This window comes from Cariama cristata, unplaced genomic scaffold (assembly GCF_000690535.1).
Source record: "Cariama cristata isolate BGI_N322 unplaced genomic scaffold, ASM69053v1 scaffold17178, whole genome shotgun sequence".
Lineage (NCBI taxonomy): Eukaryota > Metazoa > Chordata > Aves > Cariamiformes > Cariamidae > Cariama > Cariama cristata.
In genome coordinates this window covers 1-14,497 of record NW_009631826.1, presented here as the reverse complement: position 1 = coordinate 14,497, position 14,497 = coordinate 1, and the positions used below count along the sequence as shown (strand labels likewise).

Here is a 14,497-nt window from a genome sequence, read left to right as displayed (position 1 = left end):
GATCCTATCTCTTTATTTTCTCTCTTTCTCTCTATCTTTTCTCCTTTTCTCCTTCTATTCTGGATTGTTTTATTAGTATAAGAACTTGCCTAGTCTTTTTTGTTCCTTCCACCACAGTTTTAGGGAAATTTTGTAAGAAAGTTAATTATTCTTTTTCTGCCTCTGGAGAGCCTGTGGTTTCTCCCATGAACCACGCAGAGTATTGTAAAAGATCACCTCTCCCCACTCCCGCTGAGCAGGTTGGGACAGGTGCTTTGGAAAAGCTACCTGTGCTCTCTGCCTCCAGCTGAGACTCCCCCAAGGAAATCGTGACTCCTGCTTTTTTGCCCCTGATTTTCTCCCTTCCACATTTTCCTAACTCCGTCTGGATGGAGGTTTCATGTTAAGACCATGGCACATGGGAAGAAATGGTCTTGCAGCTAGCTGGTCCAGTAGGTGTAGGCGGGTCTTGAACTTAGTGGTCTACGGATTGCATAGAGAAGAGTAAGAGTCCGCTGGCCTTACAGTCATCTATGGTCATGGCAGTTTGTGTTACTGAGGTGTCAGGCAGGTGACTGTTGTTCGCTCCTGGATATAATTCACTGTAACAATCAAATTAGGAACGAGCAGTCATTTGAACCACTCCGGGCAGGTCTGTGCTCCCTAGGACAGCATTCACTGATAACCGAGCTGGGACATGTTTTCCCCTCATGGCAGTGTTTGCTGTGCACTTCTTTGCTAGACTTGGATAGTGGTCTCAGCTCAGCGTCTGCTCGTGTCTCTGAATTGTCTTTTAACAAACTGTACTGTTGGGCTGTGGCAGTATTTTCCAATGACTTCTCAGCAGCATCAGGTGAGTCTCCATTACTCCCTGGGACTTTGCACATCTCCGTTCCAGCCCCTGGGACTTTGTAAGCCTCCATTCCTACCCCTCAGCTCCATCAGAGCCATCTTCCTTTTGAAGGTGCTGGTGTCTGTGAAGAAGGCTGCATTGGATCTTCAGCATGACCACAGCTATGCCTACCCATCCCTGCTGACTCCCTGGTGAGGATCGGCTCTGCTGCTTGCCGTCACCAGGTAGGCTTGACTGCCAGGTCTGTCCTGCACTGGTGCCCTTTTTGGGGGACTTTCTGGCCACAAGTCATTGTGAAGCTTCTCCAGTGCTCCCTTCCTCGTAACAGCTTGTGACTGTACCTGATGGGCTGCAGCCACTGCCTGCAGCCTTCAATCTGTCTGAACAGAGAATCCTGGAGATTGTTTGGGGCCAGGACAGGAGGAAAGCACAGCTTCTCAGAGGGACCTGCCAGAGCCTGAGGTGAGTTGTCTGCATGCGTTGGAAGGTAGGTGATGGTATTTCTGCCTCTGTAGCACACTGGCCTGCCCAATCAAAACATTTATTGGCATAATCTCAGATCATCTGATGTTGCCTCAGCATAACTTCTCATTGGACCAAAAGGACATGATGTTGAAAAAAGTTTATATGCCCCACACGTTCTGTCTCCTGGCAGGAGATGCACATGAGAAGTCTCATAATTGGAAGAGAGACAGTTACCAAGTATTTCTCTTTAGTCAGAGCCATGCCACAAGCTCTCATTGCATAAGCATGTTGTTACAACAAATGCATCCATGGCTCTTAGAATATCCCATCAGAAAGCCTAAGATTAGCTTAAGTAGTTTAAATAGCAGGTTTAACTAACCCAGTTTGTTGTGATGGATGTAAGGCCGGAGCTCATCACAACTCATCCATCACTTAGCAGAAACTATTTGGCAGATTTAAAATTTACAAATGAAGAAAACATTGCTGCAAAAAGCTGATGGCTCTGATACAACTCCACAAAGAGGCAAAAAAGATTCTCTTGCTTCATATATGTGAGTGTTGGTGGCCTTACATGGTACCAAAGTGTGTGGAACAAGCCTTTCATAATTCTGAAGCAACGATGACTTATAAACTTGGGTGGTACCAAAGAAAAAGTTCCTTAAAATAAAAAAATAGAATTATAGAAGAGGTAAATATAAGATTTTCCTGTCACAAGGTACACACAGAGGCAGTTTTACAGATACATGATACCTGCAGGGAGAGTGGGGAGGGAACAGTTAAGAAGATAGCCATAAATTGAACTCAGGGACACTGTGTAATATGTACTGCTGGCTGTTCATTGCCAAGCCAGTAATTATGCAATATGTCTGTTTAATCTTCAGGGTGCTGTGGAGTAGTTTCCATCTGCAATTTGTTCACTACTTACGCTGCTTCCACATCAGCAATGACTATGAAACTATTAATATTGAAAGTAAGGACAGCAACTGCATACTATGCATCAGATGGATGCATGCATTCTCCAGCAGGAAGCAAGTGCAGCAAGCAATACAGGCTGTTTGTGGTGTCTAATCTGATCTCTTTGCAATATTTCAAGTGAGACTTTCTGAGCAGCAATGAGTACACTCAGATATTGCTTCTTTGCTGTTCTGGTTCTCAGTATTTCACTTCCATTTGTTTTCTATGCTGTCAATTTGCATGCACAAAAATCTCTTAGGAGGTTGAACTTCATGCTGAGTTCAACTTTAGCAGAAGTCTGTAAAGCACTTATTGAAGATAAGGCGCCCTTTCTGAAGGAAAATGCTTTAAAAACATCATTCAGAGAATCCAGTTGCACAGAGTACATTGCGCAGAACCACTACATTACCAGCACCCTCTCGGCCGAGGAGGCTGCCTTTCCTATTGCCTACATCATGACCGTGCACAAGGATTTTGAGACCTTCGAGAGGCTCTTCAGGGCAGTGTACATGCCCCAAAATGTCTACTGTATCCACGTGGATGCCAAGGCACCAGCCCCCTTTCAACAGGCGGTGCAGCGTCTGCTGGGCTGCTTCCCCAATGCCTTCCTTGCTTCCCGGGTAGAGCGGGTGGTCTATGGTGGTGCCTCCCGCCTGCGGGCTGACCTCCACTGCATGAGAGACCTGCTGGCCTCAGCCGTGCCCTGGTGTTACCTGCTCAACACCTGCGGCCAGGACTTCCCCTTGAAGACCAACCGGGAGATTGTCCAGCTGCTGAAGAGCCTCAGAGGGAAGAACATCACCCCTGGGGTGCTGCCGCCCCCCCACATCACCACCCGCACTAAATATGTGCACAGGGAGCAATTATACTCTTTCTTTTCTTTCATGCTACGGACATTTGTGCCCAAGGCACCCCCACCCCACAACATCACCCTCTACTTCGGCTCCGCGTACGTGGCTGTCACCCGACCCTTCGTGGAGTTTGTGCTGCAGGACCAGCGTGCCATTGATCTGCTGGCGTGGTCCGAGGACACCTACAGCCCCGATGAGCATTTCTGGGTAACGCTCAACAGGATCCCAGGTGAGTACGCTTTCACTTTTGTTTTCTGTAGATATAGACATGCACACACAGGTGCGCACATGCATGCACACACAGAGAGACATATATCTGAGGTTGATTTTGACAAAGCCTAGCTGAAAAATTTAATCAGATTTTAATTGATATAATAGGTTCATCTGTCAAATAAGCTCACTTGCCCTTTTTGACCAATGAGCAAGAGATGACGGTGCCATGCGGGATGTGCATTACTGTTCTGCGTCTGAGCAGGAAGAAACCCAGGGCATCTAAGTTCAAATTGGAATCCTTGGACATTTCAGCTGATTTAAACCTTTTACCTGTAAAAATTGAGATGAAGAAAAGAGAAGGAATAAAGATTAAAATATATAAGTTATGTAAGCATTGTAGTGAAGGTGTTTGCTACAGGATTTTTTTTTCTTTCCACCCGCTCCCTGCTGTAAGCTGTGGGAAATGAAAACAGGAAGCAGTTACAAAAAGGCAAAGCGTGTTTACTTTAACCTAAGCAGCAGACTGTGGGTCCATTTTGCAAGGCCAGTCTGCTTTCAAATTATCACATAACTCTCTATGAGCACAGTGCTTGCTCTTCTGATAACTGTAGTTTACAACTGGCATGCACAAGATTCACAAATGATTACTGATTGAGATCTGTATGGTATAATCATCAGCATATATCATTTGTAGCTAGCTGACTTTTCCAGGAAGCTGCTTGCTGTGATCTTATTATAGTTCATTGCCTCGGAAGCAATAAGCCTGGGACCAGATACATCCTCCACAATCAGAAACCTTTAGGTGGTTGCTGTTTGTTGTATTGCACTGTGTAGCTTACATAGGCTGCGTATTTAATTGTTTATTTCCACAGCAGATATGTTTCCTTCCTCTTCCTTGTTTTCCCTGACATCACATTAGGGTACCTGGCCAAAAGTGGCCATGCAGCTCTGACAGATGTACTCAGGGGCTGCTGTTGTCCAGGATTTTGAATCCAAACTTGTAAGCATAACATAGGGTGTCAGACGCTCACCTGAACATATCCAAGTCAGACCCAGAGGTCTGAGCAACTCTGGGGTGAGAAGTCATCCCTCTCAGTGCATGGGGTGTTAGACTGGGACTCAGTCCCTGACTCTAACAAAAACGTCTTGTCCAAGTTTGACCAAGCCACTTCCTTTTAGCTTTTCAGGCATATCATATGGTGTCAGGCAGTGGTCCAGCTGTTAGAACCAATAGTTTGAGACCTTCAGGCAAGCAGAGAGATCATTTAAGGACCAGTTTGGATGAACAGCATAAAAGAACAGCATGAAAGAACTAAATCAAACAGGTATTCATAGTTTCAGGTGGTCAGGATAATCTCAGTTCAGATAAGAGATAAAAAAAGACTGTTTGGTCCCCAAATCTTATAATAGCATGTTTATTACGCAGAGCGATGCAATGAAGACCAAGATTTTTTTTTAGCCCCCTAAAGGTTAAAGACTTTCAATTCCCATTCAGCTGTTTTTCAAATAACAGTCTTAACTTATCTCTGGTATTTATCTCAGGCCACTTATTTTTGACATGACTCCCGTGTGATAGAAAATTCTTGAAAGTCACTTTTCAGATAAGGAAGAGAAGCATGGGGAAATTAAGGGAAAGTATTTGCAAAGTTTGTAGGCTTGAAGTCACTGGCCATAAATTCACTTCCCCCCGGATAACCACAGTGCAGGTTAGTGGTCATGTCCCAGGCCAGCAGTGTGACCACTGGACCACCTTTCCCCTCTCTGCTCACATAGAGGAGAAAGTAGGTTCTGGTCACCATGGGAGGGATGTGCATCCACAGTTCATGCTGTTGAGTCCTTCAGGGTAACTTTACTGAATTCTCTTCCAAGTCAAAGTCCTGTCCGTACTTTCAAGCGACATGATCACAATAAATGCATGACTTGGGATACAGGCAGTCTCACATGATAATCCCTCAGGATACACACCAATATGTAACACTGACATACACATACACTAGTCCGCTAGTAACTTCTGCATTGTTCAAGTGGGCCAATAAAGGTCAGGAGAAGTAGTAGTAGCACTTCTAATTCAGAGTCACTAACATGCTTTACAAGGGAGATCAGTGCTATTATTTCCCATTCACAGAAGCAGGCAGAAAGGGCAAAATGATATTCCCAGTGTCTTAAACTAGACCATGGAGAAAGCCAGCACTGGAGTGCTGACACCTGACTCCCAGTCTAATGCACTGGATTAAACCACTTTTTCAGAATTGGCTTACTTGCAGAATAACAGCATGGTTGCACTGTTGCTTCTGCACCAGCCCTGTTTCTTTATTAGGGGTGAGGGTGCACAAGACAGCTGAGCTTTAAAAGCTCATCGTTGCCAAAATAAGAAATTTTCTCCTGCCTCCTGCTCATCCCTTCCCACTCCTTCTGCCCACGAACCCTGTGCCAGGAGCTTTGCCAGTTCAACTCAGAAGATCTGAAGAAAAACAATCTACTTGTTTTTCTGAGTCTGTGAATTGAATTGACTTCATGAAGAATCTGGCCAGCACTGAAGTCAGCACAAAGAAAAGCTGGGGGTGAACATGCAGTTGTGAGTAAAAAGGAGAGGAAAATGGGAAGGACAGGAGGAACAGGAGGCAGACCTTGCCTTTTCAGTGATGGTGAGCCATGAGCCTGGCTCAAGCCACCTTCTGCAATGCCACCTGCATACAGGCATTTTTTTTAACATCTGAGCTTGGAAGGGTAGGGCAGAAATATTTAAAGGCATTCCCATATTTTATGAGTATCAGCAGTTTCTGTACAATTTCCATCCCAGTACAGACAAGAGATGTATTTGGGGAATCCAACACTGCCAATCGAACATATTTATGTTATTGCATTTAAGACATATTTCTAGGAGATGAGGATACAGAGATAGAAACTTTAACTTTAAACTCCCATGGGTGATTTCACTCTTACAAACTTTGCCTGTCTAAAACTCACATGCTCAGGTCTTTGTGCTAAATCTTTTACCTATAGGAAGTTCTCTCACATTGATCACAACAGAACAAGTCATAGCTTTGTCTTACTTAATCTTCAAGATTATACCATGCACACCCTCCAACTGACAAATGAATGATAAGGAAATATTCAAGACTGCATCCTCAAAGCCAAAATAAATATGTTAAAAGGGCTAGCTCATAATCTGAAGAATAAATGTCATCTTTGTCCCACAGGTAGTTTCCTGCAATATCCTGTAAAAATAGCGTCTGTTTTCTACTTCAATCTTTCTGCTAGGTGCTCCTGGCACCAGGTTCTATACAGATGATTCTTCTTTCTTAAACGATCTGGGTTAACATCAGTCTGGAAAATGTAAATGACATCATTTGCAATTTATCTTTGCCCTGGATCACTATATAGTCCTATAAATGGCTGTGCTGGCAGGACTGAAGGGGCTTGGTGGTTACAGGAATGAACAGCCAGGGCATTTCCGGGACATGGAATAAATCTCCAGAGGCCAGCAATATGTATTTAGGTGAAAGATCTCATCTCCCAGAGCACTTTCACCGCCATCCTCATTCCTTCTCTCAACATTGTGACTGAAGGCATTTATGCAACTGCAAAGCAAGTCTCTTTCCTACTTCCCTGCACCTGTTTTCCAAGTTTCTTGTTCAGGTTTCATTTTAGGGAATTTCTCCCAAATTCAGGCATGCCAAGAAGGTCCTCTTTTATCCAGACCAGAGAGCTCACCACGCTGCTGTTACTAACGTGAGGCCTTTCCTGCAGTACCTCTTGACACCTCTTGGCAAGTCGGCCTCTGTCCTCTCTGCCCTGTTACAAAGAGAGTAGAACTGTTACTGCCGCCTGGGAAACCCACCTGAGGCATTGTCTTCTTTACCCTTCTTATCCTTCCTTTGTCCAGCTGCTCTGGGTGGCAGCTGTACTCAGGGTAACTTGCTTTACTGGGGTACGTGCAACAGCTTCTGCCTTGTGATGGGGACTGCAGTGTTTTAAGTCATCATCTTTAGCTTCAAAACTTAACAAACATGCATGGAGATGCTGTACCACTGAAAACCAAACAAGGTCTTAGCTATTTAGTCATCAACAGATGCTGGCAGACCATCTTCTTCTCCACAGGGCCTCTGACCGGAGTCAGCCCTGAGGTGTCCTTCACTCTGTTCACTAGCAGATATGAAGGACCTCTCCGTTGCCAGGGGCAGGAATTGCTACATCTGGATTATTTAGATGTGAACTGCAGTCAAGACTCAAGAAATTGATGGAAGAAGCAGAGAAGTCTGGGAATAACTCTTCTGGGAGCACACTGGAAAGGCACAGTGGAGTGCTGCATTGTGATATCCAAGCTGGCCAAATACTACAAGTGGTCTAGGCATAACAAGAAACCCAGCTATCACCAGGAGAAATTCGGTTTTGCACCTGCATTCTGATGCGTTTGGGGAAGGATTATTCCTAGCAGTGCTATGCCCCAGGGTTCATTGTATGACTCCATGCAAACTGTATCAGCACAGTTGAGCGGCCTGTGCAAAGCAATGAACACAAGGAGCAAGAACTTCAGAAATATGCTTCATCTGGCACTATCATTGAGGGAAATGGTTGAGGACTCACTGCCATGCAACTAGCCAGCGTGCCTTCAAAAGGCACTGCGTTGCTGCACAGACAGCACAGCACTCTGGACACAGGCTTTGCACAGACATATTGGCTTTGCTGATTGTGGTTACACAATTAACATTTTAGTTGGGAGCAGAAATGTGCTTCTGAAGTAATTTCCCTACGACTGTTTCCTCCTACTGCATACTAGTTTTATTACTCAGATAATGACCTGAGTGCGCAAGGGCTGAATTCCTTCTCTGGTGGAACCAAACCAGAAGATGAATATCAGCAGCACATCTAGTACACTGCTGCAGCTAAGGGCAACGCAGGGATCTGAACTGGAGAACAGCCTGCACCACTGCCAAGCACAGTGCTGGTCCTAAAGTGCACACTGGCAAATATGTGCCAGCAGAAGACATGGAAACACCAAGGGCTCATGTTGTATAAGTAGCTAGGTGATGCCTGGTCTTCCACAGTTGCTGTCTCCCACCAGCACGCCAGTCTGGTTGGTCCTTCCTTATCTCTACATTCCTCCTGCCTCAATATTCTTTTCTTGCTCTTCATCTTTTGCCATTTCTCCCACGCTGAACTTCTTTGTTCAGCTCTCATTTGTTTTCCAGTGTTCCCCTTTCCTATTGCTTTCCTTATTTCATGGCAAGTGCAGGAACTTGAAGATTCTGGCACCTCCAGGATCCTTGATCCTGGATATCACAAAAAAACCCTGCAAGAGAACACTCACAGCCAGGTACACTACACTCACCCCCACCCCTGTACCAGTGTCTCCAACTCAGATGCATGCATGGCAGGGGAGAGTGGGAACACACTAGGCTACTAGGGGATCACTTGTCTAAGGCACCGATCTCAGTTTTGCACAGATGCAATGAGTTCTGCCAGTCCCATGATAAGCGCTGTTAAATCCTTAGCAATCCCCTCATGCTATAAGCTGCAACAGAAAGCTTGCATGTAGCAACTGGCTATTACAGAAATCACTCACTCATTTCCTGCCCTCTACGAGTGCCCAGTTATGTTCTGGCAACTGAGCAAAGCTTGCACATGCATCCTGCCATGCTAGAGCAGCCCTTCTAAGCTTCAATGAAAAGACTCTAACACACGGCTCCTTTCTCTCCCCTAGAATACTGGTGATGTGGCAATGGTGCCATGCTCAGCAATTCTTTGATTCCTGTCACTGCAGAGTGCAACAGCAACAAGTTTGGGGTGGTTTGCCCTTACATAGAGTGCAAAGTGGTTAGAAGCCATGCCAGGTGTTGGCCACAGTAATGCACCTCTCTTCCCCAGTGTCATGCTGGCCAGCACAGAATTCACCCGGCCACCCATGGACAGTACGGTCCTGCCTCTGGGATGTGCCTTGGTCATGCAGAGCCCTCCACAGAGATCAGGAGTGGTGCTTGGCAGTCACTTGGTGTAAGGGAAGCTGGGGGTTTGCAGGGAAAGTGCCAGGGGAGAACCACTTTTCTTCCTGCTTTCAGCAAGAAGCCTGCAAAATGGGGACCAGCTGTGGGTCGTGTCCCAGAGAGGGGGGAAAAAAGGAGCCCAAAAGGGACATTGGGTACACAGCATACCATTGCTGCCTGCTGGAAAACTGGACAAACTTTTGCATCAGTGTGAATACAAGGTAGTTGATTACTAAAAGGGGTAGCCCACAGTGTCCTGTGCAAGCCCACAAACTAAAAACACTCTCTGGTCTGAATGGGCAGATCACAGAATCACAGGGCCCCCAGCAGCTTCTTGTCAAGCATGGGCACCTGGGGACATCAGCAACCTCAACGTGGTATCTTTGAGTGAGTTTTTTTCTCCTTTTGCTACTAATCTGACACAGAAATTGGGAATCCATGGAAGATGACATTGCATTCCAGCTTGTGCTTACTTTTCCAAGGATTCACCCAGCTGTGTACCAGCCACAGTTTTAAATGTTGTTGACACAGTTACACACTGTGTCTAAGTGCAAAAAATCAGACTCACCTCAGCTCTCTCTAAGCAGGATGAAGGTTGCTAATATATTCATTCATTATGTGAATAATTGGGAAGGAATGAAAATGATGGATAGTTTTGTTTGTGAGTGGAGTGTTAAACCACCCCCAAACTTTGAAATTATATCTGCAGCATCCTGATGGCAGCTCCTCGGTTGGGAGCTGAATGTTAGACAGAAAAATAAGTATGTCTCAGATAATGGCAGGCATGTGGCAGGTAATGCTGTGAATCAAGCTAGTATGGTCTCAAGAGAGATAGGAGTTGTCTTTGTTAAAATTTCATTGCAGTTTATCTGAAGCAATAGCATTACATCCAAAAGAGACCTGGTGGCTGTCAAGGAACATCTCATTCACATTCCTTGGATGTGGCTGTGAGACACAAGCATAATACCAGAAAATTCTGACTAGCATATTAACCAATCACATTACCCAATTCCTTATTTTTAAGTTTTTATATGGCCGTTTGCTTGTACAAACACACCTGTGTTTTTTCCAGATGATTTAGCTTGCACTGAGCTTCTTACTACAGCAACTTAATCATTCAAAACTACTTTGGTACCTCTTCAGCCCACTGTCATTTGTAGACAGGCTCTTGGAACAACCTTCTCCACAACACATATATCATACTAATATGCACTATTGCAGTTCTGTTCTGCCTGTTAAAATTGTTCCTTTTCCTTAGCTTAGTGCCCACCCTTCAACAGACACACAGACAGACACAGAGACGCAGAAACTTTTTAATACGATTCCAAACAGTGATGCTAGTTGAATAAGCCATGTTGTAGAAAAAAAGTATTTTGTACCTATGTCTGCAATGTTACTCATGTAACTAATCCTTGTTCATATTCTGCATTATTTCAATGAGACTTCCTGATTGAGCAAGAACTTCTCATAGGAATAAGGCATTAAAAAATAGGGATTTTCCTGTGGCTGTTACTGAGTCTCATACCTGCAAAGCTGTTGTAATCTCATCATCAAAGCCTTTCTTTTTTGAAAAACCTGCTTAAGGGAAGGTGTTGCAACATAGTCGTAGCAATCACAAAATCACCTTCCTCATGGCAGAATTTCCTGAAAAATTACTCTTGTCCTCTATCCTCCATTCAGATATTATAGTTCATCTGAGAAGATATAACTTAAAATAGGATTCAGTCTCAGTGCAATCTTCAGTCATTGGAATTTAAGTACTGCTTTCAATAGGAGAATACTTTGCTTCACAACCAATTGTTTGCTTCTCACTAAAACACTACTTAGTGACGACGGAATAGGAAGGGTATGTCTTCAAAAAGTCTTTTTGAAAAGCCACAGCTAATAAATGGGCTTGTGTTCCTTTGCTTGATTCTCCTTTATCTTTACAACTATCAGACATCAGTGTAAAAGGCTTCAAACAGCACAACTCATTGAAGAACAGAATCAGATGAGAGTAATTTAAGGGAGAATTTTTTTCTTTCTAAATTCTGGCATCAGATAATGTCTGTCACAATTTATGCATGTAACCAACCAAACTTCAGTCCAGATGCAGTAACAGAAACTTTTCTTGACATTCCCAGATGCTGAGTTTCCAACAGCCCTTGTTTTTGTTAGGGAGGAACTCCAGTCAGGCCACCTGAACCTGTCCCTTCCTTTCACCTATGAGCAAATTCGTCTGTCCACACCTAAAGCTACATAACGTGTGTTGAGAGGCAAACCCTGCTACCAGCACTCTGCCTGGGCAGCCGGGGTGGAAGTTGGCAGAATTATGCCTGAATGGGTGCCAGGGTGGGCACCCGTGGTTCCTGCAGAGTGGTTCTGCCATCAGCTGTCCTTGGCACCTAGCATGTCCCCATAGGTCCAGCTCACTCCCACCCTGGGAAGCAGGTGTTTCCTGAACAGCCCTGTAGAGTTCAGCTGTTCTGATGCAGGACTGCAACCCTGCCAAAGACACTAGAGTTGATTTATGGGTCAGTAGCAGCTCAGAAAAACCTCCTTCAAATCGTATCATCAAATGAAGCTACTAGAACTGAGACCCTTTCCTTATTATGCATCAAATGATTCAACACAGGAGGTGCACTTTAGCTCTCTTACGACTGTCAACAGCCTGACGGCTCAAGGAGATGGCATGCATTCAGACTGCTGTCTTGAAAGAAGTAGTTTTAAATAACCTGGTTTTTTTCCCCTGAGCTTTATTTCCTTCTCTGCATGTTCTGAGATCTGCTTTAAAGCGTGACGATCTTGAATTTATTTTAGTTAACACCTCACCTCTCCACACACATTTTTGCATTCACATACCCCACTGAAATGAAAATTTATGGTGGCAAAATAAAAAAAAATTTTGTACATTTTCAAGGAGAGGTGGTGGGTTTTTTTCTCCATTGTTTCAATCTCATCTTGAATGAAAATCTCTTCTTCTGAGGACTCCCCCATATCTTTACCAGTCACCTCCCTCCCATGGACAGGTGGGAGAACTTGTCTTGCAGGACAAACAAGGATTTCACAGCAAATCATTCTTGCATGCTGTCTTATGAGCCCAGACAGACAAATTCTTGTTCCTGTATGGGGTTAAGAGGTGACCATTTCCATCCTACCTGCATTTGCTCATCAGCTTCTCTCAATCCTCCTAACACTGACAGCTTAACTCCTTGATTTCTTATTATTGCAGTTCTTTGAGATGACAAAAATTGAAAAAACAAACAAACCAACCTAATTTACTGTTGCAAAACCTGGAAGGGACCAAAATAGATTGCATGCACTTGGGACTGAAGCCCTGTGTCCACGAGTGAGACCTCACGGAGCTAGGATGGTTGCAAGTGTGGTGGCCACCATCAGAGGACAGGGCCGCCCTGCAAGGCGGGCATCCCTTTGCCCCCAGCACTGCCAGCACCAGCCTGGGGGCTCTGTCTGGAAACGTACCATGAAGGTGGCAGGTGCAGGGAGCATGTGGGGCACTGGGCCAGCAGTGAGACTGCCCTTCCCAAGTGTGGGCAGCGGCTTGTGGCAGTGCATTTCATGGGTCATCCTTGTCTTTGTATCCTCTTGGCGTGGGACTGCCCAGGAGGTGCTGGCCAGGCCAGGTGTGGGCCAAGGCTGGCAGTGTCGACGATGTGGTAGCAGTGGGTTGCTGTGGCACGGCAGGTGGCAGGTGGTGGGCAGTGGAGGCTCCCTGGAGGCCACAGCACTGGAGTGGGCATGTGGCACACTGCTGGCTGGTCAGGTCCCCCACCTGAGGGGCAGGCAGCTGTAGCCAGTGCCAGGGGCAGCCCTCTGCAGCATGTACATGTCCCGCAGCTGCTACATCACCCGCACCCTCTCAGCCAATCTTCTCCATTGCTCATGTCATGAGTACAAGGATTTTGAGACCTTTGAGAGGCTCTTCAGGGCGGTGTACATGCCCCAAAATGCCTACTGTATCCATGTGGATGCCAAGGCACCGGCCCCCTTTCAGCAGGCGGTGCGGCATCTGCTAGGCTGCTTCCTCAACACCTTCCTTGCCTCCCAGGCAGAGCGGGTGGTCTATGGTGGTGCCTCCTGTCTGCGGGCTGAGCTCCACTGCATGAGAGACCTGCTGGCCTTGGCCGTGCCCTGGTGTTACCTGCTCAACACCTGTGGCCAGGACTTCCCCTTGAAGACCAACCAGGAGATTGTCCAGCTGCTGAAGGGCCTCACGGGGAAGAACATCACCTTCGGGGTGCTGCCACCCCGCCAAGTCACCACCTGCACCAAATATGTGCACAGGAAGGGGGTCGGGCACAGCACCTCCGGGCTGGTCACCCCCGAGCTATGCAAGGTGTCCCCACCCCACAATATCACCCTCTACTTCTGTTCCACACACGTGGCCATCACCTGGCCCTTCATGGAGCTTGTGCTGCCATTGATCTGCTGGCGTGGTCTGAGGACACCTACAGCCTCAATGCGCATTTTTGGGTGACACTCAACAGGATCCCAGGTAGGACATCAGTTCCAGGGAGGGCATGGAGGTCACCATCCCAGCACCTGCTCCTACTTGGTCATTGCATGGTGCCAGCTCTTTGTGGTGGTGATCACGTCTCACCTCTCCATGGAGATGTCCAGCTGTGACTCAGTGGTGCCAACCAGCAGGTTGTCACCACTCCTGCCGTTTCACATGGAGAAACACCTAGGCTGGTGACAGGCTGTGTTGGCAGCACTAGTGGCAAGTGAGGAAGGTGTACTGAGCCTCCTTCAGTTTGATGTTCTGAACACTGATCCACTTGGCTGAGCTGTCTTCTGGGCGGAAACAGCACCCGTGACTGGGTAAGGAAGGTCCCAGGGGTGATGGGCTTTGCAGTGTGATGGGTTCAGGGGAGCCAGATGCCTCCCTGCTTAGCAGGAGCTGCCCTGCCCCATGAAGACCCAGGAATGCAGCTTGGCATCCACCCTCTTTGGCCATCATTAGTCCCTCATGTACTTGTACCATCTTGCTTCTCCAAAAGCTACCAAAGGGGTTTGTGAATTTCCAGGTCCCTCTCACACACTGGTGGGCTGCATGCTTCACTCATAGCAGAAATGGTATCCACTTGCCCCCCTATTTGTGGTCCACCCCAAGCCCTGCATGTTTCCCAAACATAAAGACATGGCTCCAAAGTCCAGCAAAAGTTATGGTTGATTTCATAGAATCATAGAATCATTAT

The 14,497-nt window shown here is 46.2% G+C and overlaps 2 protein-coding genes across 2 annotated transcripts; both read left to right on the top strand.

The window, feature by feature from the left end:
• Positions 1 to 2,409: 2,409 nt before the first annotated feature.
• On the top strand, positions 2,410 to 12,518 carry LOC104166264. The gene is made up of 2 exons (XM_009706134.1): positions 2,410 to 3,331; positions 12,511 to 12,518. Exons 1-2 carry the CDS (start codon positions 2,410 to 2,412, stop codon positions 12,516 to 12,518), a joined length of 930 nt encoding a protein of 309 aa, XP_009704436.1.
• Positions 12,519 to 13,119: 601 nt separating this feature from the next.
• Positions 13,120 to 13,794, top strand: LOC104155881 (the record flags this gene model as incomplete). The annotated part of the gene is given in 2 exon segments (XM_009706133.1): positions 13,120 to 13,714; positions 13,717 to 13,794. Coding segments are annotated over 2 exon segments (673 nt in total), but the record flags the coding sequence as incomplete, so codon positions are not given.
• Between the last annotated feature and the right edge of the window lie 703 nt (positions 13,795 to 14,497).

Coding starts and splice junctions, on each gene's coding strand:
- LOC104166264 (XM_009706134.1), top strand. CDS start 2,410: ATGAGTACACTCAGATATTGCTTCTTTGCTGTTCTGGTTCTCAGTATT.